Genomic DNA, 22916 nt, shown 5'->3' with positions numbered 1-22916 from the left:
GCCTCCGGCGAACGCGCGTTTCGGCGAGCGGCGGAGGAGGCGTGTCCCGTCCGGGCCGCCGTACTATCGATGTGGCCCTGCGCGCCGAGTGCTTCCACGTCAGCTGCAGGAGGCAGCGGCGGCGCCGGGAGGAGCCAGGAAGGCGGGGAGGACCCGCTACGGCCCGCTACCGAAGCGACTAGACGGCGGCCGCGCAGCCTCAGCGCCCGTTTTCCGAGGCCGCAGCGGGGACCGCCAGCAAGGGGAAGCGACCCGGAGCCGCGGGAGGTTAGTAGTAGTGGGGCAGCCGAGCGAGCGGGGAAAGGGATGCCGGGGAGGCACGGAGCGTCGGGGCCCGCCGAGTCTCCTGAGGGGCTTCAGCGTCGCCGTGAGGCAGAGAGGGACCTTCCCCGCCGTCTCCAGCCTCAGGCTGGAACAACATGCGCCCTCACAGGAGGCTCGGGCGCCAAATCCCTCGACTGGGCCTAATGCCGAGCGGGCGCCGTCGCCGAGCCAAGAAGGGGGAGGCAGAAGGGCGCCTCTTTGTCACACGGGGGTCGGTCAGGAGCCTCAGGTCGCGAGTCTGGCTCTGCCTTCTCAGGGCGGAGGAGCCGGGGGGGGGGCGGAAGGCGGTGGGATTTCCCCCTGGATTACACGGGCGCAAGAGGGGCGCGTCGTTGCTGCTGGGTCGGTGGGCGGCGAGCAGCTTGGAAACACCCGGGTTCAGTTCTTTGCCAGGTTGCTTAGTCCGGAGATTAATGAAAAACCGGGGGAACGGGAGAAGTTGGAAGTTTGATTTCAACTTAAAAAAAGAGAATCTTGGCCCTGAAAGCTGTTTCGTTGGCTCTGGTGTGCAGAGGCGTCCTCCTTCCTTTTATCAGTCAGGCATAGGCAAACTCGGCCCTCCAGATGCTTTGGGACTACAACTCCCATCATCCCTAGCTAACAGGGCTAGTGGTCAGGGATGATGGGAATTGTAGTCTCAAAACATCTGGAGGGCCAAGTTTGGCTATGCCTGGATCAGATCCCAAGGACCTGCCACTAGTCCAACATCCTGTTTCTCCTGGTATCCAGCTAGGTGCCTCTAGGAAGCCCACAAACAGAACATGAGGGCACCAGCCCTCTCCCATTGTGGTTTGCCAGGAGCTGGCATTGAGTGGCACACTGCCCTTGAACATGGAGGTTCCATTTGGTGGCCATGGGTGAGAACTACTGATTGACCTATCCATGTACATTTTTGTACTCGTGAGTTTCATAGAAGAGGGTCTGTGTTTCTTGGTTAAAAATATGAGGACAATTTTCTACAATAACACGTGTGTGTTTGTTTTTAACTATCTGGCCCAGTGATTTCACTTGCCGGAGTGATTTGTTTTTTCCACCAATTGGTTAAAATTCTGAATCCACTACCAATCAATTTCACTGAGTGAGTCTTTGTTATAGGAGAAGGCATAAAAATAAAAAAGTTTCCATTCTCTTTATGCCATGCATAATCTTATATGCCACCCTATTAATTTCTTTTGTTTTTAAGTTTAAACCTAATCTTGTAGAGAAATTACTTAAATTCCCTGATAGCCTTGTTCCCCCTTTTCTGCACCTTTTCTAGCTGTGTGAGGACCACTTTTCAAGTGGGTGGGACGGGGGATGACCAGAATTGAACACAGTATTCTGAAGATGGCTACACTGTGGATTTATTGCACAGATCACTTCGTCATCAGTTCCTTACCTAATAATCCCTAGCATAGAATTCTCCCTTACTGATGTGGTGCACTTAATCAATGTTTTCATTAGTGATTCACTATGATTTTAAGTTCCCCTGTCTGGTTGCTTCCCATCAATGTATGCTGTATTGGTGTATATGTGAATCTAGATTTTTTCACGTGCTAATGTATATCACCTTAAAGCTACACTAAATCTCATTTGCCATCTTGTGCAAATGCATTCACTGCATTTGGAGAAGTTATTTTGCTACACTCAAAACTTGTTTGAGCTACCACTACGTGGAATCATTTGGTGTCAACTGCAAACTTGGCTACTTTTCCTGCTAGCCCTGGTCTCCAGATTGTTTATGAACAAATATCACAATACAGAACCTTGTGTGTTTTCATACTGCATTTCATTTTGAGAACAATCTGTACCTATCCTACACTTCCTATTTTTGAAGGAGTTACCCATCCGCAAGGGTACGTTTTCTCCAATTCCATGACTGCTAAGTTTATTTATGAGCTTTTAGTGAGGGACTTTGTCAAAAGGTTGTTTCCCCACTGGCTATAACTTGGGGTTTGGCATTTGACTGCTCAATGAATAATGTCTCAGTGCGTATGAACCCGTCAAAGGTTAAGCATGAATTTTATTCTAGCACTGAAATTTATAAAGCACTTGGTACTTTATTTTGATGATACAGTGTCCACTTATTTTAGTGACTATACAGCCAACTATGTTTTCTTAGGACCTTATTGTGTATGTATTCTTTACTAGATGGGTTTGTAATAATGTAGTTAAGCATTTGGAATGTCTAAATAACAATTGAGAACTGGATACTGTATATTGCTACTGCTTTTTTAAAAAACACTTTCTACTCAGATGTTCTGTTGCATTTTGGCTGCAATCTCATACATACCTGGAAGTACATCCCTCTGAATCAAATGGGGCAGTATTACTGCTGAATAGACATATATGAGACTGCAGCTTTGGTACACGTGAGCATTCTGATGAGGTTATTCTAGATTTGTAAATCAGCCCACAAAAGTTACTAGCCTCACCTGTATGGCATTCCTGGATTACTGTGGCCAGCAGGAGAGTTGTTAAATACAAGCAGGCATAGGCAAACTTGGCCCTCCAGATGTTTTGAGACTACAACTCCCATAATCCCTAGCTAACAGGACCAGTGGTCAGGGATGATGATAGTCCCAAAACATCTGGAGGGCTGAGTTTGCCTATGCCTGAATATAAGGCTGCACTGTTCCCCTTGAAATATGGTTGCATATATTTGCACATTTGTTGCATTATTTTCAATAGAGTACATTGTCCTGCAGGCCTCAGTACAGTAGACAAAATACAGACTTGAAGATATTTGGGGATTTTTTATGGCAATGCATGGACTACAGTAGAAGCATAGTTATCAATTAACTGCATTATTGGAATTCTTTTCCAGAGTTTGGGAGACATCTTTAAAAAAAATCTTGCATTGAGAGAACTTTGATAAAGAGACAAAATGACGGCTGCAGAAAATGTGTGCTATACATTAATCATTGTTCCAATGGACTCGGAGCCACCCTCTGAAATGAGCTTAAAGAATGACTTGGGTATGTTATGCTTTCTGGACCATACTTTTATAGTTGTATGTGCATTTATTTCAAATATTCTATTGCCTGTTCTGCTGTCATGGCAATCAGAGAAGTGTTAGGAAAGAAAAAAATGAAATGAAAATATTTTAAACATTAAATGCTGTAAAACAGCCTTTAAAAAGTGAAAAAAACTAATTTAAGCATATAGTAGCAGCTGAAACGGTTAACGGACCATACATCAGTGTGAGGAAATACATAAGGTCTCACTGGCATAACATGGGAAGTGGAGTAAGCATGTTGCAGAGCAAACAGTGATGAATGACAAGTTAAATTTCAGTTCCTTCTGCACTCTGTTGCAGCTCTACTGAAAAAGTGGAGTGCAGCAAAAGTACAGGCATTGCTGAGTAAGTGCATGTGTGTTCTATAGCATGCAACTCTTGTGCATTACAACCACTGCATAGAGGAGCTACCATATGGGAACTTTTCAAGCATTTTTGTGTGTGGTGGTTGTATGTAAGAATTTTGCCTAAATTGAATTGTCAGTAATGTGAGGCACATGTAAGCCCAATAGTGTCTACCCAGAAATGCTTCCCCTTCCCCTTTACTTTTGTGTTCCTTTGTTTGGAGTAGTACACAGTAAGACAGGCAAAGGTAAAGGGACCCCTGACCGTTAGGTCCAGTCGTGGCTGACTCTGGGGTTGCGGCGCTCATCTCGCTTTATTGGCCGAGGGTGCCGGTGTACAGCTTCCGGGTCATGTGGGCAGCATGACCAAGCCGCTTCTGGCGAGCCAGAGCAGCGTACGGAAACACCGTTTACCTTCCCGCCGGAGCAGTACCTATTTATCTACTTGCACATTGATGTGCTCTCAAACTTCTAGGTTGGCAGGAGCAGGGAGCGAGCAACGGGAGCTCACCCTGTCGTGGGGATTTGAACTGCCGACCTTCTGATCGGCAAGTCCTAGGCTCTGTGGTTTAACCCACAGCGCCACCCGCCTCCCTACACAGTAAGATAGCCGTCACCAAATTGTTGCCTTTTAGGTGTTCTGCATTCTAGCTCCAGTCATCACCAGCCAGCATGGATCATACTGGCTAGGGCTTACCTCTGGAGGGCACCAGGTTGGCAAAGGCTACGGTTTACTATGCCAAAGTGTAGAAGTCTCCTCTATAGTGTTTATCATGTAACAAAATGTAGCAGTAGCACGATAAAGAACAAGAGATTCAGAATGATAGTATGTAATGCAACAACGTTTAAAAAATGTTCTGCTATCATAGTTTGTGGTTAATGTAACTTACGCAGCTTCTTTTGTCTAACAGAAAAAGGAGATGTGAAATCTAAGACAGAGGCCTTGAAGAAAGTAATCATAATGATTTTAAATGGTGAAAAGCTGCCAGGACTTTTGATGACTATTATTCGGTTTGTGCTGCCACTTCAGGACCACACCATCAAAAAACTGCTTTTAGTATTTTGGGAGATTGTTCCCAAGACCACTCCAGATGGTAGACTGTTGCAAGAAATGATCCTTGTTTGTGATGCCTACAGAAAGGTTAATCTTTTATTTATTCTGCTTGTAGCATAGAATCATAATATGTAATCAACGTAATTTGTAATCAACCATCCTAATGCTATAGCATATATCCAAATAACCCGCTTTGTAAGTGGAATGTTTTTGTCTTGTTCTTTTGGACCAAGATGTGGTTTTATTGTAAAAATGACTTTCAGTTTTAGATTATTTTTGCCTTTGCCCAGATTTAGTTGATTTTTATTTTGTCCAGATTTAGTAGACATAGAATGCAATTGTCCTTCGTTTCCAAATACATACCGTATTTTTCGCCCTATAGGACGCACTTTTTCCCCTCCAAAAATGAAGGGGAAATGTGTGTGCGTCCTATGGGGCGAATGCAGGCTTTCGCTGAAGCCTGGAGAGCGAGAGGGGTCGGTGCGCACCGACCCCTCTCGCTCTCCAGGCTTCAGGAAGCTCTGCGCAACCCTCGGGAGACCAGCTCCGAGGGTTGCGCAGAGCTGCCTGCAGTCCCGGGCTCAGTGCAGCTCTGTGCGGCCACCGGGAGCCGGGCACAAAGTCCCGCCCCGCTCCGGATGGCCGTGCAGAGCTGCCTGCAGTCCCGGGATCAGCACAGCTCTGCACGGCCACCGGGAGCCGGGCGTGAAGTCCCGCCCCGCTCCCGATGGCCGCGCAGAGCTGCCTGCAGTCCCGGGATCAGCGCAGCTCTGCGCGGCCATCGGGAGCGGGGCGCGAAGTCCCGCCCCGCTCCGGATGGCCGCGCAGAGCTGCCTGCAGTCCCCGGCTCAGCGCAGCTCTGCGCGGCCACCGGGAGCCGGGCGCGAAGTCCCGCCCTGCTCCGGATGGCAGCGCAGAGCTGCCTGCAGTCCCGGGATCAGCGCAGCTCTGCGAGGCCATCGGGAGCGGGGCGCGAAGTCCCGCCCCGCTCCGGATGGCCGCGCAGAGCTGCCTGCAGTCCCGGGATCAGCGCACTTCTCCCCATCGCCAGCCCCACAAGCTCGGGGAACAGCGGGGAGGCAGAGCGCGCCTTCCCGCTGTTCCCCGACCTGGTTCTTCCAGCCCCGCACCTGGGGGGGAAATAATTTTTTTTAAAATATTTCCCCCCCCCCAAAAAAAAACTAGGTGCGCGTCCTATGGGCCGGAGCGTCCTATGGGGTGCAAAATACGGTATATCATCTTGATTTTGATGTTTCAGGATCTTCAACATCCAAACGAGTTCATCAGAGGATCCACTCTCCGTTTCCTTTGCAAGCTTAAAGAAGCAGAATTGCTGGAACCATTGATGCCAGCTATTCGTGCATGTCTGGAACATCGTCATAGCTATGTGCGCAGGAATGCAGTCCTTGCAATCTACACTATTTACAGGTAAATTTTGCAAATTTACTAAAGTCCCAGCTGTCAGACTAGGAACATAGCTATGCTGTATCTTGGGGGGGGGGGGTGACAACCTAAAATGATGCTCATCATTTTAACACTTCATATTTCCCCCTTCTTAATGCATTAAAGCTATTTAGTAATTATATAATGCTCAAATTATAAAATTAAGCTTGATCATCACCTGTTAAAAACACCGACTTAAAATCTTATTTCAATAAATGCTTGAAGAATTCATAATTCATATCTGTTGTGGTTTTTATATTTTTGTGGATTCTACATCCCAATTCAGTTACTACTTCTAGCAGAGAAATGTTTCTAAATACTTTTTAGTTTGGTTTATTTTGCCTTTACTAAACTGTTCACACATGCTGCATGGGAGTGTTACTTATGAAAGAACTTTATCAGTTTTGTGTGCACTGAAATTAAATCAAGTATGGAAAGTAGTCCTGTTTCCTTGACCCTAGTGGATGAAATCCATTGTTGCACCAATTAATGCAGTGTGATCTCTCCTTCTCCCTGTAGCTCTCAGGGGATTTTGGAGGAACACAGGAGGGAGGAGAGGAAGGGAAAGTAATGTTTGCATGAGTGGAAGTCCATTGCACAAGTGGGATGCCACAGTTGTTTTCCAATCTGTCCAGAAGCCCCTTTACGAGTACACACAGACCTGCAGAGCTAGGGGTATAGCACACTGGGTTCTGGTGAAAAACAGTTAATGACCACAATTTTGATAGCTTTTTATGCGGGATGCTTGTGACCCAGTCTATCATTCACATTAATTAAGAAATGGCATTGAGCCATTGTGAGAAAGTGGGAGCATTTAACTTCATTTTCAGAAATACTTATTTTAAGTTTACTTTTTGGTCCAAGCTAATGTAAACCAGGCTAAAATAAAATCATAAGACTTAACACAACTGTTTGTAGCTTGTTAAATAAACTGAGGCTGCAATCCATGGAACTCCTTTCTATGTGGCTTTTTTCTTTGCAGCAGATTATAGTTTTGAAACTCTTCAAATTGGTTTGTCAAGCAGTGCATAAGGAAAGGTTTGAAGCCATCGTGATTGTTAGGAGTTTGGTGTGTAGCCCAGGAATTGCAGCCAAGTTACAATTACAATGTTACAGATTTACCCTGTTAGTAGTCTTCTGTATTTACAAGCTCACAGGAAAGGTAAATAATTGTAACCCTGCAGAAATGGCATCGGATAAAAGAATTGAAAGAACTTTACCTATTTTGCTGTTTTTTGAATATAAAGATTGAGCACAGAACAATTGTTCTTTAACTTTTCTTCAAAAGGCTACATCTACATTTTGTATTAATCCAATTGCATTATTGAGCGTTACATTTGTAATCTTTATCTCTGTTCTTTTAAAAGAAACTTTGAGCATCTTATACCTGATGCCCCTGAACTGATCCATGATTTTCTGGTGAATGAGAAAGATGCAAGTTGCAAAAGAAATGCCTTCATGATGCTTATTCATGCTGATCAGGTAAAAATAAATGTCCCTCCATCCTTCTTGGTTTTGAATTATTAATAATAATAATAATAATAATAATAATAATAATAATAATAATAATTTATTTGTACCCTTTCCATCTGGCTGGGTTTCCCCAGCCACTCTGGGCGGCTTCCAACAAAATATTAAAATACAATAGTATGTCAAACATTAAAAGCTTCCTTAAACAGGGCTGCCTTCAGATGTCTTCTAAAAGTCTGGTAGTTGTTTTTCTCTTTGACATCTGGTGGGAGGGTGTTCCATAGGGCGGGTGCCACTACCAAGAAGGCCCTCTGCCTGGTTCCCTGCAACTTGGCTTCTTGCAGCAAGGGAACCTCCAGAAGGCCCTTGGTGCTGGACCTCAGTGTCTGGGTAGAATGATGGGGGTGGAGACGCTCCTTCAGGTATATTGGACCAAGGCCGTTTAGGGCTTTAAAGGTCAGCACCAACACTTTGAATTTGTGTTTTAATTTAAGAGGCATATCCCTGCCTTGCCTTCACTCATCCAGCTTTATCACCCGAAGCTGTCTAAATGTTTCCTGCTTCATCAAACAACTGCAACCTTTCTCCCTTCCTGCCCCTTATGCTTGGAAACATCTCCCAGAATGCCTTTTGTGATGCCATCTCTCTCTTTTTCTTCAAATTCCTCTTCAAAACACAGGTTTTCAATGATCCCTTTGGCACTGTCTCCTACTCCCAGTATGCCCATGTATGTGTAACTTCAATATACGCATTATCTTCCAGGCCTGCCCACCTCCATTTCCTTCTGTTGTCTCCCTTTTGTCTTTTTCTAGATTGTAAGCCTCTTGAGCCTATTATTTTATTACAGTGTCATCCATGTACAAAGATGGCAACATATGACTAAAAATAAAACTACCTGCTGTAATTTGGAGTGTCCCTGGTAAACTGAAAGGATATAAAATGTAAAAATGAATACATACTACTTGGATTATAATGAGAAATGGCAAAACTCAAATGTGAAAATTATTTTGTTTATTTCTGAAGGATCGTGCTTTGGATTACTTGAGTACCTGTATTGACCAAGTCCAGACATTTGGTGATATTCTACAACTTGTTATTGTGGAACTGATCTATAAGGTACAGGAAAGAAATAATTTTCAACTTTCATTGGGAAAGAAATTGTTTCTAAAAAAAATTAAATGAGCCTCAGCTCGTTTGTTGCAAATACTGGGAAAATGGAAGTTAAGGACTAACAAATGTGTTAGTAACTGAGAGTTCTCTCCAGCTAGCTTTTGCTCTGAGTAGATCCATTGAAACTAATGAATCTAAGTTAGTCGTGCCCATTCATTTTAGTAGGTCTACAATAGACCTTTACAACCTTTACAGTTTTGTGTGCCAGATTCCACATCATCAGATGGAAAGATGATAGGCTGGATGCAAGTGCAATCAGAAGGAACTTGCACTGACACAATAGGATTCTGTGATTTCTGATAAAACTCATTTCCATATGTAGTCACCCAGGCTGAATACGAGGGTCTCCCAACTCACAGAAGTGATTTTTGGAAGCTGTAGCAAGGAGAGGACAAAAAAGCAATGTTCCAAAATCAGAGTTATTGTAGTTTGTCAGATTCAAACTGGTGTATTTTTAGAAACAAATGTTGTTTGAATAAGACTTCTGTATCAGTGATATTCTTCATTTTGGTACTGCTAATGTTTGTATGGTTAGTACGTTTGTTCAGGTTTTCCCCGGTGTTTGACAACCAGCTGTAGTGTAGTAATAAGAGAACTAAGCAGTTGGGGGGGTTGTTTTTTAAAAAAGAGATAATCCATTCCTCCTTCAGCAAGAGAACATTGCTTCTGCATCTTTCATTTCCAAATCTAGGTTTGCCATGCTAATCCATCAGAAAGAGCTCGGTTTATTCGTTGTATCTACAATTTACTGCAATCGTCGAGCCCTGCAGTAAAATATGAAGCAGCAGGAACATTAGTTACACTTTCCAGTGCACCAACAGCAATCAAGGTACTGCATCGTATTGTGACACATCAAAATATTTTTTTAAGTGTCTTGGACATCAGTATACGTTTGGTACTAAGGCATTTTAAGGCTTGTGAATTGGAACAGCAGGTAAAGTTTAGGAGTGTCTCACCAAGGTACTGCTTTGTTTATTGATTATTGGCACATGAATATGAACATCGGATGAACCATTATCCAATTTATAATTTAAAGAAAGCATTTTGAGCATACTGTGTGATCAGAGACAAAGTGACCATTTTGCAATTCCATGATGTTGTACTAAGTCAGGAACAGGCCAAGTTAGAAGGACTTCAAACTGTATGTTGACCAAAAGTACCATGGTAATAGAACACTCCAGTATCTTATTCTTCAGCTGAGATATAGTATAGCATCGTATTTGCATCCTGCCCACCCCCAGAAATGGATGCAAAAGTTGAGCTGCATTTTGCACTTGAAATATACATACAATTGTTTTCTGAATGTGTACACCATATTTCATCCTGATGCCTAAGATTTAATGGAAAATATAGTGCCACAAATATCCGTGCAAACTACCAGAGAATGTCCAACAGGCAAATCAATTCAAGTGCTCAGAATTATTGTGCAGGCTTGCCCATCTTCCTTAGTTTGTAACATTTCCTGTCAATTTAGAAAAACTTGTGTTCTTGCGCCTAATTTGTTTGTCAACTTCTTTTCCTATATCACAAATTGGAATGCTTTAAGCATTTTCATTTTTCTTTTAACTGAAGGCAGCAGCTCAGTGCTATATTGACCTAATTATTAAAGAAAGTGACAACAATGTGAAGCTCATTGTGTTGGACCGCTTGATTGAACTCAAGGATCACCCAGCCCATGAAAGAGTACTGCAGGTAGGCATAGTTTTCCCAAATTCAAAGCTATACAACCAAATGTATGTTGTATGTTAAAACTGTGTTATGCATTTTTGGTTTTTTTATATCTTAATCCTCCCTGTGATCCTTGGATGAAGGGTGGTATAGAGATTAAATAAATAAAGTAAAATAGAAATAAATATAAACAGCGCATTTCACAGAAATGAAATAGCCCGTGCCTACAAACAAAGTGTACTTTATTTCAGGATCTAGTAATGGACATACTAAGAGTTCTGAGTACACCAGACTTGGAAGTGCGCAAGAAGACCTTGCAGTTGGCTCTCGATCTTGTATCTTCCAGAAATGTAGAAGAGGTAAAACACATGTTCCTTTCCCTCCACAGCTGAATCCTATACCTGTTAATGTTTAAGTAAAGTCTCTCTTAATTCACCTTAGCTTACTTTTGAGTAACTACATAATACTTTAGCTTTAATTTTTTGACCTTTTTTTAAAAAAGGTAATTGTTGCTTTATGCTTTGCTTTTGTCTAGCTGGTGATTGTTTTGAAGAAAGAAGTAATTAAAACAAATAATGTGACAGAGCATGAAGATACTGATAAATACAGACAGTTGCTTGTTCGGACATTACATTCCTGTAGCGTTCGGTTCCCTGATATGGCTGCAAATGTCATTCCTGTGGTAAGCAACTCATTCAACATTTTGCTTCCTGTTCCACAAATTTTGTTACATTTACTTGCAATAATTGTTTAATATTTAATAGTTGCTTACCTTCTCAGCTACTTTTCTTGTAACCCTGATTGGTCCCCCCCTTTATAAGTCTATTCTTGTTCCCAATTTGTTGTTTTCTATTAGTTAAAGCACACACTTTATTATAAATTTTCATAATTTCGTTATGTGAGAAGAGGTTCTTATTTTTGTGGAATTGTAGTTGGAAGAACAAACTGTATTACTGCCAGAAAGTAACAAGACAACATTGTAGATGTTTAAACAAGAATTTGTCATCTTTATTTTGAATTATAAAAGCTTCAGAACAACTTTATTGAGTCAGAAAGCACTGAGTTCCTTAGGATTTCTGGCCAAAGTTTACTAAAGTTTTTAGAAAGAATTCAATATCATGCTGTTCTGATAGTTCTGTCAGTGCAAGCAATATGGCTTGCCAGATGGAATTATCCCCCTTTTCTCCCACCATGTTGTTCCAAGGGTTCCCTGACCCCAACCCGAGCCAGTTGTGCAGGGAGGAATTGGAGGGGGGGGGAGCCCATTGCACAAGCGGAAGTCTTTGCACAGGGCTTCTGTTGAAGGTACTCATTTGTTGAATATCACTCCATGTGAATTGTGCAGCTGTTGGCCTCTATGCATGCAAAGCGGCTGTTGAATTGTACCTAACTGCCACCTTGTTCCGTGCACTGTGTCTTACAGAAATAGTTGAGCCTAAAGCACTCTTGTACATGTACAGTCAATCCAAATCCTGTTAACTTCTAGTTCTTGATCTGGCTAATAGGGTGCTGATGTCTTTCAAATTGTGTGACTTGTTCACTCTCATCCTAGTTGATGGAGTTCCTCAGTGATTATAATGAAGCTGCGGCTGCTGATGTCTTGGAGTTTGTGCGTGAAGCCATCCAGCGTTTTGATAATCTCAGACTACTTATTGTGGAGAAGATGCTGGAAGTGTTCCACTGTATTAAATCTGTCAAGTAAGTTTAACATATGCCTCAAGGGTCGGCAACCTAAGTCAGGGGTCGGCAACCTAAGGCCCATGGGCTACAAGCAGGCCAGAGGAGTCATTTAACTGGCCCACGAGCCGCCCGCTTGGCGAGTCCCCATGCGCTGCACTAAACCAACACGGCACGGGGACTCGCTTTTGCGGCACCGGAAATCATGTCTGCGCAGACGCTGATGCCGTAAATCATGGGCATGCGCGCTCAGGATCCGGCCCATGGAGGGATCTCCACTGGAGTGCACCAGCCCAGGCGAGGTAAACCTTGCCGACCCCTGCTTTAAGTTGTTAAAATAGAAGCGAGTTGAGGAAACCGATGTGGGCGCATAGGACTTTGGCTAAAATTCTTAATTCATTTTATTGCCTTCAAATTTTGGTGTGCCTCTGAACAGATGTGAAAATAAATCGTATGTTTGCTACACTGCTAAAAAGGCTTACTTCTTACTGTCACGAGACTTACTTGTGTTGCCTTTATAAACCTGAAGTGATTGGGCAGTTAAATTAATCTGTTTCCATTACATACATCTGCAGCAGCATGTGATTGTTTCTAAATAAATTATTGGGTGGGATTGACACATAACAAGCCGCATCAGTAGCAGCCTTGTGTGAGGACGTCTGCTAGCACAACAGGGATTTTCTCCTCCTACTTCCACCACACCTCCCAACCGTGGCTTGGAGTGGGAGGCAGGAGAGCCCCCAAGGACAGGGAATACCATTCTATATAGGAAGCTGCAATGCCTGTGCAGATGGAAATTGTGCAAAATTTACCTTACTGATTCGGTCATACCTTGGATCCCAAACACCCTGGAACTCGGACATTTTGGCTCCTGAACGCTGCAAACTTGGAAGTGATTGTTCCGGTTTGTTCTTTTGGGACCTGAACGTCCAACGGGGCTTCTGTGGCTTCTGATTGGCTGCAGGAGCTTTGATTTGGTTTTTGAAAGTTTTGGAAGTCGAACGGACTTCCATTCAGCTTCCAAGGTACAACTGTACTCAGTAATCCTTCCTCTCAAATTTCAAAAGCAACTTGGGTTGCTGGGAAAGAAACCTCATTAGGTTAATTGTTTTAGTACGTGTTTGCTCAGCATGCAGGGGAAGTGATATTAAAAGGTTACTCATGCTGCAGTCCTGCTCACATGTTCATTGTGTTCAGTAGACCAGTGTAACTTAATTGTGAGTAAATATATATAGTTTTGTGCCAACATTTCATCTTCCTGGCCTTTCTGACAGCCCATTCACATGTATTTTGTATTCCCACTTCCTCTCACCTTCCTGCCTCCTCCATGAGTGGATGCCTCCTGCCAGATAAAAGCCCTTGCATTCACAATAATACCCCGAAAGATAGGTGGTTAGACTTTGCTTTTGTTAGCAATGGCTTATATCCCATGAGTTTTACTGTTCCTGCAATATTTTTCTGCCACTGGGAAATAAATCTAGAGTGGTAACTGAAAGAGTGAAGGAGGGAGGAGGATGCTCTTCCACTTGTCTCCTTTACCTTTGGCAGTTCATATATCTGGTAAGCAGATCAATGGACAACTGAGCCTCTGCTAAGCAAATACTAATAATTTTTGTAGGCTACTTAATCCTTTTGAGCCGGAATGGCTGATGTGCCCATGAAATGTATGAGGGTGCAGTTTGAATCGATTATCTGTATAAAATTGCAAGGCTGATTTATTTATTTATTTGTGCTTTATAGAATTTATCGCGGAGCCCTCTGGATCCTTGGAGAATACTGTAGCACAAAGGAAGATATACAGAGCGTAATGACAGAAGTTCGTAGATCACTGGGAGAGGTAGGTGTCTGTATTGTTAATCAAAACACATATTTCTGTTTTTATACACTTCAGGGGGGAAATAAGCCTTTGGAAACCACAGGATTTTAAAATTGGTTACATTTGGTGGTTTCTTGAGGATGTACTGTACAAATGAAAAACAATACCATGCTAATACCAACTTGTAGTTTCTGCTGAACAAATTAATCAAAGATTAATCGTATTGAAATAATTCATCATTTCATTAATAGTTAATGGAACAGAGAGTACTTTAATGGAAGGAGAGAAATTAATATATGGAGGTGCGTACAGGAGGAGATTGGTTAAGCTTATTTTCTTTGGGGCATCTGGGAGAATATAGCCCCATCTTTCAGGCTGAAGTTTATCAGTCACATTGTTAATCTTTCAGATCCCAATAGTAGAATCTGAAATCAAGAAAGAAGCCGGTGAGATGAAGCCTGAGGAGGAAATTACTGTGGGTCCAGCCCAAAAACTGGTTACTGAAATGGGAACGTATGCTACACAGAGTGCTCTTAGCAGTTCCAGACCTGCCAAAAAAGAAGAAGACAGGTGATTTGGCTTTTGCCTTTGTTAGTAGTGGATGATTTACAACTGGTGCTATTGTGTGAGTGCAAGGGCTTTAGATCTGGCAGGAGGTGTCCACTCACGTAAAATGTGTGGAGCTGATTTCCCCATTAACTCCACAGCTGCCACCCCCAATTTTTTTAGATGGGAAATGGGGTCCAAGGAACTTTGTGGGGAGAGAGAATTGAAGGAAATCCCCACTACTTCTGTGCTTAGATGGTGCAACAGCAGCAGGAGCACTAGTGGGGTTTAAATATATATATATAAACCTATCTTTAAAAATAAATAAATCAATGTTTACACAAGTCTGCCAATGTGATACATTTTATTTATACAAAAATGTATACCTTGTTTCTCCCTTCCAGAAAGGAGCTGCTCATAATGACTTGCCAAATATGAAAATATGTATAAAAATGACAATAACCTGTCAATAAAACACAGTTGCCAGACTAAAGCCACCTTAAAGGGCAAGAACACAAAGAATCCAAGTGATATATAATGCTTGATGCAATTCTTTCTGTTCCTGTAATCTCTCTAATTGTCTCAACTTTCCAGTAATGACGCTTAAACAGACTGCAGCAGTTATTGTCTGTGAATATTGGACAGAAGAGGGCGGTGTGCCTTTACTGCCATTTGGTCAGAGCCGAGTATATTGTTTCAAGTTTTTAAGAAACAAAACTCAATACAAAATTCCTTGGAGATTTTTTCTCTCTCTTAGCAAGCAGCCAGGAGTTGGAAAGCACATCATTGGCAGGAGACACTGAGTTCAGACGGGATATCTGCATGTTGGCAGCGAGTCCTGCTGAGTCATTAGAGAAGAGAATCTTGTTGCTGTGGCCCAGGGCATAGACACAAAGCAAAGAGTTGTTTGCAGCTTGGGTAAAGCTGCTTACAAAAAAATAACCGCCCCCCCCCAAAAAAACAGCCCACCAAGTACTTACAGTCCCAGCCAGTAGTGTGGGGCGGAATTTTTATCCAACATGGAACATTATTGGCCATTCTGTTCTTCTGTATGGAAGGGAAAAATTGAAAATGCATCATTTCATAAAATTAATTAGTAACTTAATAGATGAGTATGTATCAGTCAACCTGCGTGGCTCACTCCCCCCATTCCCCCCCTTTTCTGTGTACTTGTGTATTTTGAGGGTTTATTATGGGTGGGATGATAGGTAGTCTGTTACATCAGGTGCAGCCAGTGTGGTGCCCTCCAGATGTTTTGGACTAAAAGTCACATCACCCCTGATCAGTGACCTTGCTGCTGGGAGTTGTAGTTCAACATCTTGAGGGCACCACAATAACTTTTCCTTCTTTTATATTGTTTTGTATAAAAAAGTATTGTAAATATTTAAACATATATAGCTTACAAGCCCACAGGGCACTTTGATTTAGATGTTCAGGCTATCTTTTCTGCTTCTCTCACATAGCCTCCTGATTTCAAAACATTTAGGTACAGTAAGATGAGTTCTTTTGTTTCTGAAGTCTGCCATATAGGTCACATGGCTAAGCAATATGTTGGGTGCTGTTTCTAAATTGCCCTTTTCTCTTTTTTGGTAGGCCTCCACTGAGAGGGTTTTTGCTGGATGGGGATTTCTTTGTCGCAGCCTCCCTCGCCACAACTCTGACCAAGATTGCATTACGTTATGTGATGCTGGTTCAAGAAAAAAAGAAGCAAAATGTACGTTATATTTCTTTGAATTGTGCTTAAGGGATTCCTGCCTCTGATACTTGGTGAGAGGACAGCCATCTCTCTTAGTTACTTGAAGATCACACCTTTTGGACAGTCTCTTTACACTCAAGGCACCTTCACTGCTTTTACAGCTCGCTTTGTGTGAAGATGTACTACTTAGTTTCAAGCTAACAAATTGCTGCTGTCAGCTTCAGATATAATCTGTGTCCCCCGTTTTTGATTGGGTTTTGCATGTTATTTTTAAGAGGGAGTGTTCAGTTTTTGGAATTCAAAAGGAAATGCACATCCTAATATTCTCCTCTTTCCCCCTCCTTCAGTCTTTTGTAGCTGAGGCGATGTTGCTCATGGCTACTATCCTCCATTTGGGAAAGTCATCTCTTCCCAAGAAACCAATAACGGATGATGACGTGGATCGGATTTCTCTCTGCCTGAAGGTCCTCTCAGAATGTTCCCCGCTAATGAATGACATCTTCAACAAGGAGTGCAGGCAGTCCCTTTCTCACATGTTGTCTGCTAAGCTGGAAGAGGAGAAGCTTTCGCAGAAGGTGAGAGCTCAAAATTGCCCGTGTAACTGTAATGGTTTGTAGGCCTCTGACAAAAAGCCCAGGTAACAGAGAGTTGTTCCTTGTGTGTATGTTATATCTCAACTCATCCCTATTCCTCTTTACCACAGAAAGAGTCTGAGAAGAGAAGTGTGACAGTTCAGCCAGATGATCCCATTTCCTTTATGCAACTCACTGCTAAAAATGAAATGAGCTCAAAGGAAGATCAGTTTCAGCTGAGTCTTCTAGCAGCTATGGGGAACACACAAAGGAAAGAAGCTGCAGATCCACTGGCATCCAAGCTCAACAAGGTGATGTCAAATATCCGTTTTCCCAGGCGGTCCTTAGGACTGAAGCAAAAGAAATCCTTTCACTTTCCATGTTGTTGTTTTTTAATTATTAAAAAATGGGCAGGATTCAGCTTTTGACTCCCATAATCGGAAGCCCGCACAAAGGCTTCCACTTGAGCCAACAGTGCTTTCCCCCAGTATTCCCTTGGGGGGTTGTCAGGTGAACCTTCAGAATAGGGCACAGCTGAAATGCATGCCCTGGTGGAACAAATAACAAAGTGCAGCACTGAGTTAGTCCCATAATTACAATTGACACAGTGCTGGCATACTCTTGTCACTTTCCCCTGCAGCAAACCAATTAGGCAGTTAATGCTTCAGTTACCCTTGCATTGGCTTGTGCTATTAGAATACGTATTGAAAAGTCTTGTAAGTTGCATTCTTACAGCAGTCAGTCCTGTAGGGATTCTTGCTGCTTTTTTAAACAAGCAGAGGAAAGCCTTGAGAAAAATCTGTGCAACTCGGGGGCCTTGCTGTGGTTGAAGAGAATGGAACAGACAAGATAAGTTGTTTTTACTGGGCAAAACACAGAAATGACATTAGTTCATTAGAGTGTCTTATTTAACATATCTCCCAAGTGTACAGTTTACAGAAATATATGGATGCCAGAGAGGGTAGCTGTGTTCTGGTATTAATAATCGGAAATGGTTTGGGATGTGGAAGATTTTAAATCTCCTTATGGACCTAAATGGAAGGGAATAGTGTAAGGGAATAATGCAGTTTTCAGTAGTGATGCTTCATTTTCAATAATGTATGCCAGCTTTTTGTTAAGACATTAACCGCACAATCCTATACCTCTCTGATCAGAAGTGAGTCACATTGAATTTCAACAGGGCTTCCTCCCATTTAAGTGAGGATAGGATTGCAGCCTAACTCTCTATTTATGTTTGGCAGGTGACTCAGTTGACAGGATTCTCAGATCCAGTCTATGCAGAGGCGTACGTTCATGTCAACCAATATGATATTGTTTTGGATGTGCTCGTGGTAAACCAGACCAGTGATACTTTGCAGAATTGCACACTAGAATTAGCTACATTAGGTAAACAATTACAGATATAACAATTATGTAAAATGCTTTACTGGTAATAGTTTTCCCCCTGGATAACTTCTATGCATCCTCTCTTTAAACAGGTGATCTGAAGCTTGTGGAAAAACCATCTCCTCTGACACTTGCTCCGCATGATTTTGCCAATATTAAGGCCAATGTGAAAGTCGCTTCCACCGAGAATGGAATAATTTTTGGTAATATCGGTAAGTATTCTGTATTATCAGCTATATATTTTGGAATATTGTTTGTCTTGTCTGTCTCTTCTCTATTCATTTGGACACCTTTTAAGATTCTGTGACCAAATTTTGCATGATGTTTTCTGAGATCAAGGAACAGATTTTTGGATATGGCTGAACCCCATTTTGAATCAAGATGGTGGACCTTACCTTTCAAAGCTGCACTGATTGATTGCTTAGAATTACTGAGCAATACTGGGTACAAGTCTGATAGTATACAGTAACTAAGGAGTCTTAAAAGTGTGTTGCTTTGATTCTATTTTATAAGAATGTGACTGTATTTATTTCACAAACTTAGCTTTAGGAAAACACTATTTTGAATTGGAAGGAGTATGAGTTTCATTCAACCTTTAAATCTGTTGCAAGTTATGTAATGGTCTCCATTCTCCTAATCTCTCTCTCTTTTAGTGTATGATGTTTCTGGAGCAGCTAGTGACAGAAACTGTGTTGTCCTCAGTGACATCCATATTGACATCATGGATTATATCCAGCCTGCTACTTGTACTGATGCTGAGTTCCGTCAGATGTGGGCAGAATTTGAATGGGAAAACAAAGTAAGCTCTCACTACCCTTTGTTTATCCACATTTTAAAATAGAATATTATTAAGAAACCATACAGGTGTTCATGTGGTATTGTTTGTTTTCGTCCCTTGGAAGCAGCTTTCTAGGGAACATATGCAGCTATTTGCAGGAGCATAAGAGCCCAAGTATACATGCAGAACACCGCATGCCGGTCTTTGCATCTGAGCTACTGTACTGCTTTCAGAAAAACTACCACTCTGGCTCAGGTGCACCTCCCATGGCAATACACTTTTCATTGGGCTGAAATTTGTTTCAAATACAGGCTTTTGAGTTGTGCAGGACCTTTCAGATATAAGGCTATTTTGTTTTGTTTGATCACATTAAATAGAATAGAACTTGTTACGAGGTAGAACAGCCCCTGTTTCCATGTTAGATTAACAGCCTTCCACATAGATCTTATCAGCCTTGAGTGAATTTAGCTTCTGTAGGTTCTTGGTACGATGATTGTCATTGTATTTATTTATTTTTCAAGGTCACTGTGAATACGAATATAATAGATCTGAATGAATATTTGCAACATATATTAAAGTCAACTAATATGAAGTGCCTTACTCCAGAAAAGGTAATAACTTTTGCTAATAAATTATAACTTTGATCTCAAATCACAAATAAAACCACTTTCATTGAATTTAAATCTGTTCTGTTACCTAACTTCCCTTCTGTGAATGAATCAAGTTACATTCATGGAGTGGGGCTTTCCCACCTCCCTTTCCATCAGCGGCCCTCTATAACCCCCCCCCCCCGAGAATTTTCTTCCGAGGTTTGGGAGACGTTTGGGTTATGTTGCTAAGAGCTACAAATGAAAGGACATTTGGTACAAATGGAAGAGCAACTTAGGATCCAAGCAATTATATGATTCTCTTTGTCTTTTGGGTTTAGAAACTGAAGGGTTTTTTTAAGTGTAATTTAGCTCCGCATTGAGTCCATGCATTTATTATTATTGAATTATTATAATAATCACCATCTGCCTTTAATCCCTTATGGGGTGCAGGGTGTGTGTGTGCGTGCCTGTGAGTAAATATGTAGTTTAAGACGCTGTGTAGTGATGAGTTAATTTCATAAAAGAAATAAATAAAATGCCCTTGTAAAAGGTGTATAAAATATTGTCTTTCTAGGCACTTTCTGGTTACTGTGGCTTCATGGCAGCCAATCTATATGCACGGTCCATATTCGGAGAAGATGCCCTTGCAAATGTCAGCATTGAAAAGCCCATTCATCTTGGGCCTGATGCTCCAGTCACCGGACACATAAGAATTCGTGCAAAAAGTCAGGTAATTATATTTTATATGTCTCTTCAAATAGTCAACTCGCAAACTGACGTTGCAAGTTTGAAATTTACAAATTAATATTATTTAATTGGTAAACGGGTTAATGTCTTTCTGTGTTAGGCTATCTAGGTAGAGTGGGCAACTGTGTCCTGGAATAGAGTTACAGATGAATTTCCAAGTAAACATTTGAGACATAAATCTCTATTTAGCAGGATGGTGTCTGAAATAGTTGGTTGTAAATGATGCTTTTCCAGGTGTGTGACAAATTCTTGGACCTGTAAATACCATCGCAGTCTACTGGAAAATGTGCTCATGAAACTGAGGCGACTCTCAGAAGTGCAATGCAAGGAGCACCAGACTTGGCTGACATTCTAGTATGTATCCAGTCCCTTCATGGACATACTAGAATGTCAACAAAGTCCACTTCTAACAATGGCTCCTTGCATTGCACCAGAAGCTATTTTGATAGAAACTGCATTTTCCACAGAAAAAAGTTCCTCTGTGTCTCAACTATGTATGGAAGAAGCAGTGTCAGAGACAGAAGTGGCGCTTTTTTGCCTCCAGCACATACTATTTAGTTCTGTGGGGGGATTTGAGTTTGAGCATCTTATCGCTAAGAAATCTCAGAATGAGATGAAACGCTCAAGATTGCATCCTAAACTTAGGCAAGCAGAAGGACACTTATGCAATAAAGTTTCCTCACTGCAGTTCCCCATGCCACTGCCACCTCCCCTCAAAAAAAGAAAAGGAAAAAAAAGAGGTTTCTGCTGGGGAGTTGTGAAATGAGGAAGGAATCCAGAAAAAAAGGATAAAAGCAGTTTGCAGGAGGATTCACATGCATGTTGCAGGGATGGAGAACCCCTGGCCCTCCAGATGGTCCTGGACACCAATTCATTGTCTGTTCCAGGCAGAATGGCCAATGGTCAGAGCCGATGGAAGCAGTAGTCCAACATGGAAATCTGCCTTCTACTTTGGCTCAGTAATGTTTACATTGATGACAGTGGCTCCCCAGGGATTGAGGCAGGAGTCTCTCTGAGCCCCGCTTGGAAATGCTTCAGGGCTGAGGTTTTCTGCATTCAAAGCAGATGCTCTTCCACCAAGCTCTCTTCCTTTTCCAAGGACCACGTCTTCCTGGGGAGCAGTTTCCCCATCTCTGCCTTAATGCATGCAGTGGTATTAAAAGCAGTGATGGAAAACTATCTGCCCACACTGCATGATGAAAATGACCACCACTTTACAATAATCTTTTGTAGTTTGCAAAATATGAGCCAGAATGGGATAGGAAACTTCTTTTCCAGAGCCAAAGGCTGTCTTCCCTTCTCACTTCAGGAGCAGAATAGAATATTGTATCAATATCACAAAGCTCTGCCCATCTCACTCTTCATGATGTTATAATGCCTGACATATAGGAGGGAATCTGCCGAATAATATGGTCCTTACTGGAAGGGAATGGAAATGTAGGTATTTGCTCTCAATCAAAATATAGGAATTGAATTATTACTGGGTATTTCTCCACTAAACTTGCCTTTGAGAGCCCCTCCCCCCTTCCCTCCAGTAAAGCTTCTCCATGTAACACATTCCTCCTTTAATTATGACACTCTCTGCTGCTGTCCTGGCAGCATTTAATTTGATGAAAGATTGAAGTAGCCAATGCTGATTTAGGTTTCCCTCTGTATCAAGGGTTGCCTGCAATATAGCTATTTCAGCATTCTATTAGAAAACAGACCTAACCTTAGAAACCCTGCTTTGAACTGTGAATGACAGCTATTTCTGGTTGGATATATAAATAGAGAGAAAAATTTTCTTTTGCATGTTAATAATTAATTTAGACATGTACCCATTAATCTCTCATCTCTTTTGCAGGGAATGGCTCTCAGTCTCGGTGACAAAATCAATCTCTCTCAGAAGAAAACTAATCTATAAATGTAAGATTCTTTTGATTATTTGCAGTTAAATGCTTGGAATTTCGCTTGTTGGATTCAGAACATCTTGTATTCTTCTATGTTCTTTGGTTGTAGAAGCTGATCTTCTTGTGCTGAATGCATTCCAGCAAATAATTTGTAGGTTTTACTTATCACTCCAAGATCATTGTTGATAAAACTCTAAATCTACATTTTCTCTCTCTCAAATGTCTAGAAGTAATGTTGTCTTCTCTATGTACTATTTCAAATAAAATAAACAAATTCTCTGCTAGTCTGGCTCTTCTGGTGTGTACTTTAATCTGCATTGTTTTTCTCAGAGATGGGGAATATTTTTTTGACCTGAAAACCATATTCCCTCTCAGTCAGCCTTCCAGGAGCCACATGTCAGCAGTGCACTGGCCAAGGTATGGCGGATATGTACTATAGCCTCTCAGTTAACTAAAAAGTACTCAGAAGGCAAACATATTCTGGTATCGTTTAGAGTCCTAAGTGGTCCACACTGTGGTGAGCTTTCTTAAGTCAACAACGTGCTGTTATCAGATCCATGCAGCGAGCTGAGAAGGAATACATGAAAAGGAGGGGGGATGATCAAGATTGTTCCCTACTTAAGGGCAGTTGCTTCCTTCCTTCCTTCCTTCCTGGGACATGTTGGTTTACTGATGCAATATCAAGCTGTGATCAATGTGATTATTGGGTGCTGATAACAGAGACAGTAATTTGTGCAGAACATTTTGG

The 22916-nt window shown here is 41.9% G+C and overlaps 1 protein-coding gene across 1 annotated transcript; it reads left to right on the top strand.

Moving 5' to 3' along the window:
- The first annotated feature begins 45 nt into the window (after positions 1–45).
- Positions 46–22452, top strand: COPB1 (COPI coat complex subunit beta 1). The gene is made up of 22 exons (XM_053392203.1): positions 46–267; positions 3131–3281; positions 4578–4807; positions 5979–6148; positions 7531–7645; positions 8657–8749; positions 9495–9632; positions 10376–10495; positions 10723–10830; positions 11007–11153; positions 12024–12169; positions 13889–13985; positions 14374–14534; positions 16104–16224; positions 16554–16781; positions 16910–17089; positions 18020–18164; positions 18257–18376; positions 18818–18963; positions 19464–19553; positions 20107–20262; positions 22123–22452. Exons 2-22 carry the CDS (start codon positions 3191–3193, stop codon positions 22180–22182), a joined length of 2862 nt encoding a protein of 953 aa, XP_053248178.1. The 5' UTR covers positions 46–267; positions 3131–3190; the 3' UTR covers positions 22183–22452.
- The last annotated feature ends 464 nt before the right edge of the window (positions 22453–22916 follow it).

Source organism: Podarcis raffonei, chromosome 1 (assembly GCF_027172205.1).
Source record: "Podarcis raffonei isolate rPodRaf1 chromosome 1, rPodRaf1.pri, whole genome shotgun sequence".
Lineage (NCBI taxonomy): Eukaryota > Metazoa > Chordata > Lepidosauria > Squamata > Lacertidae > Podarcis > Podarcis raffonei.
This window is presented reverse-complemented; position numbering and strand designations above follow the sequence as displayed.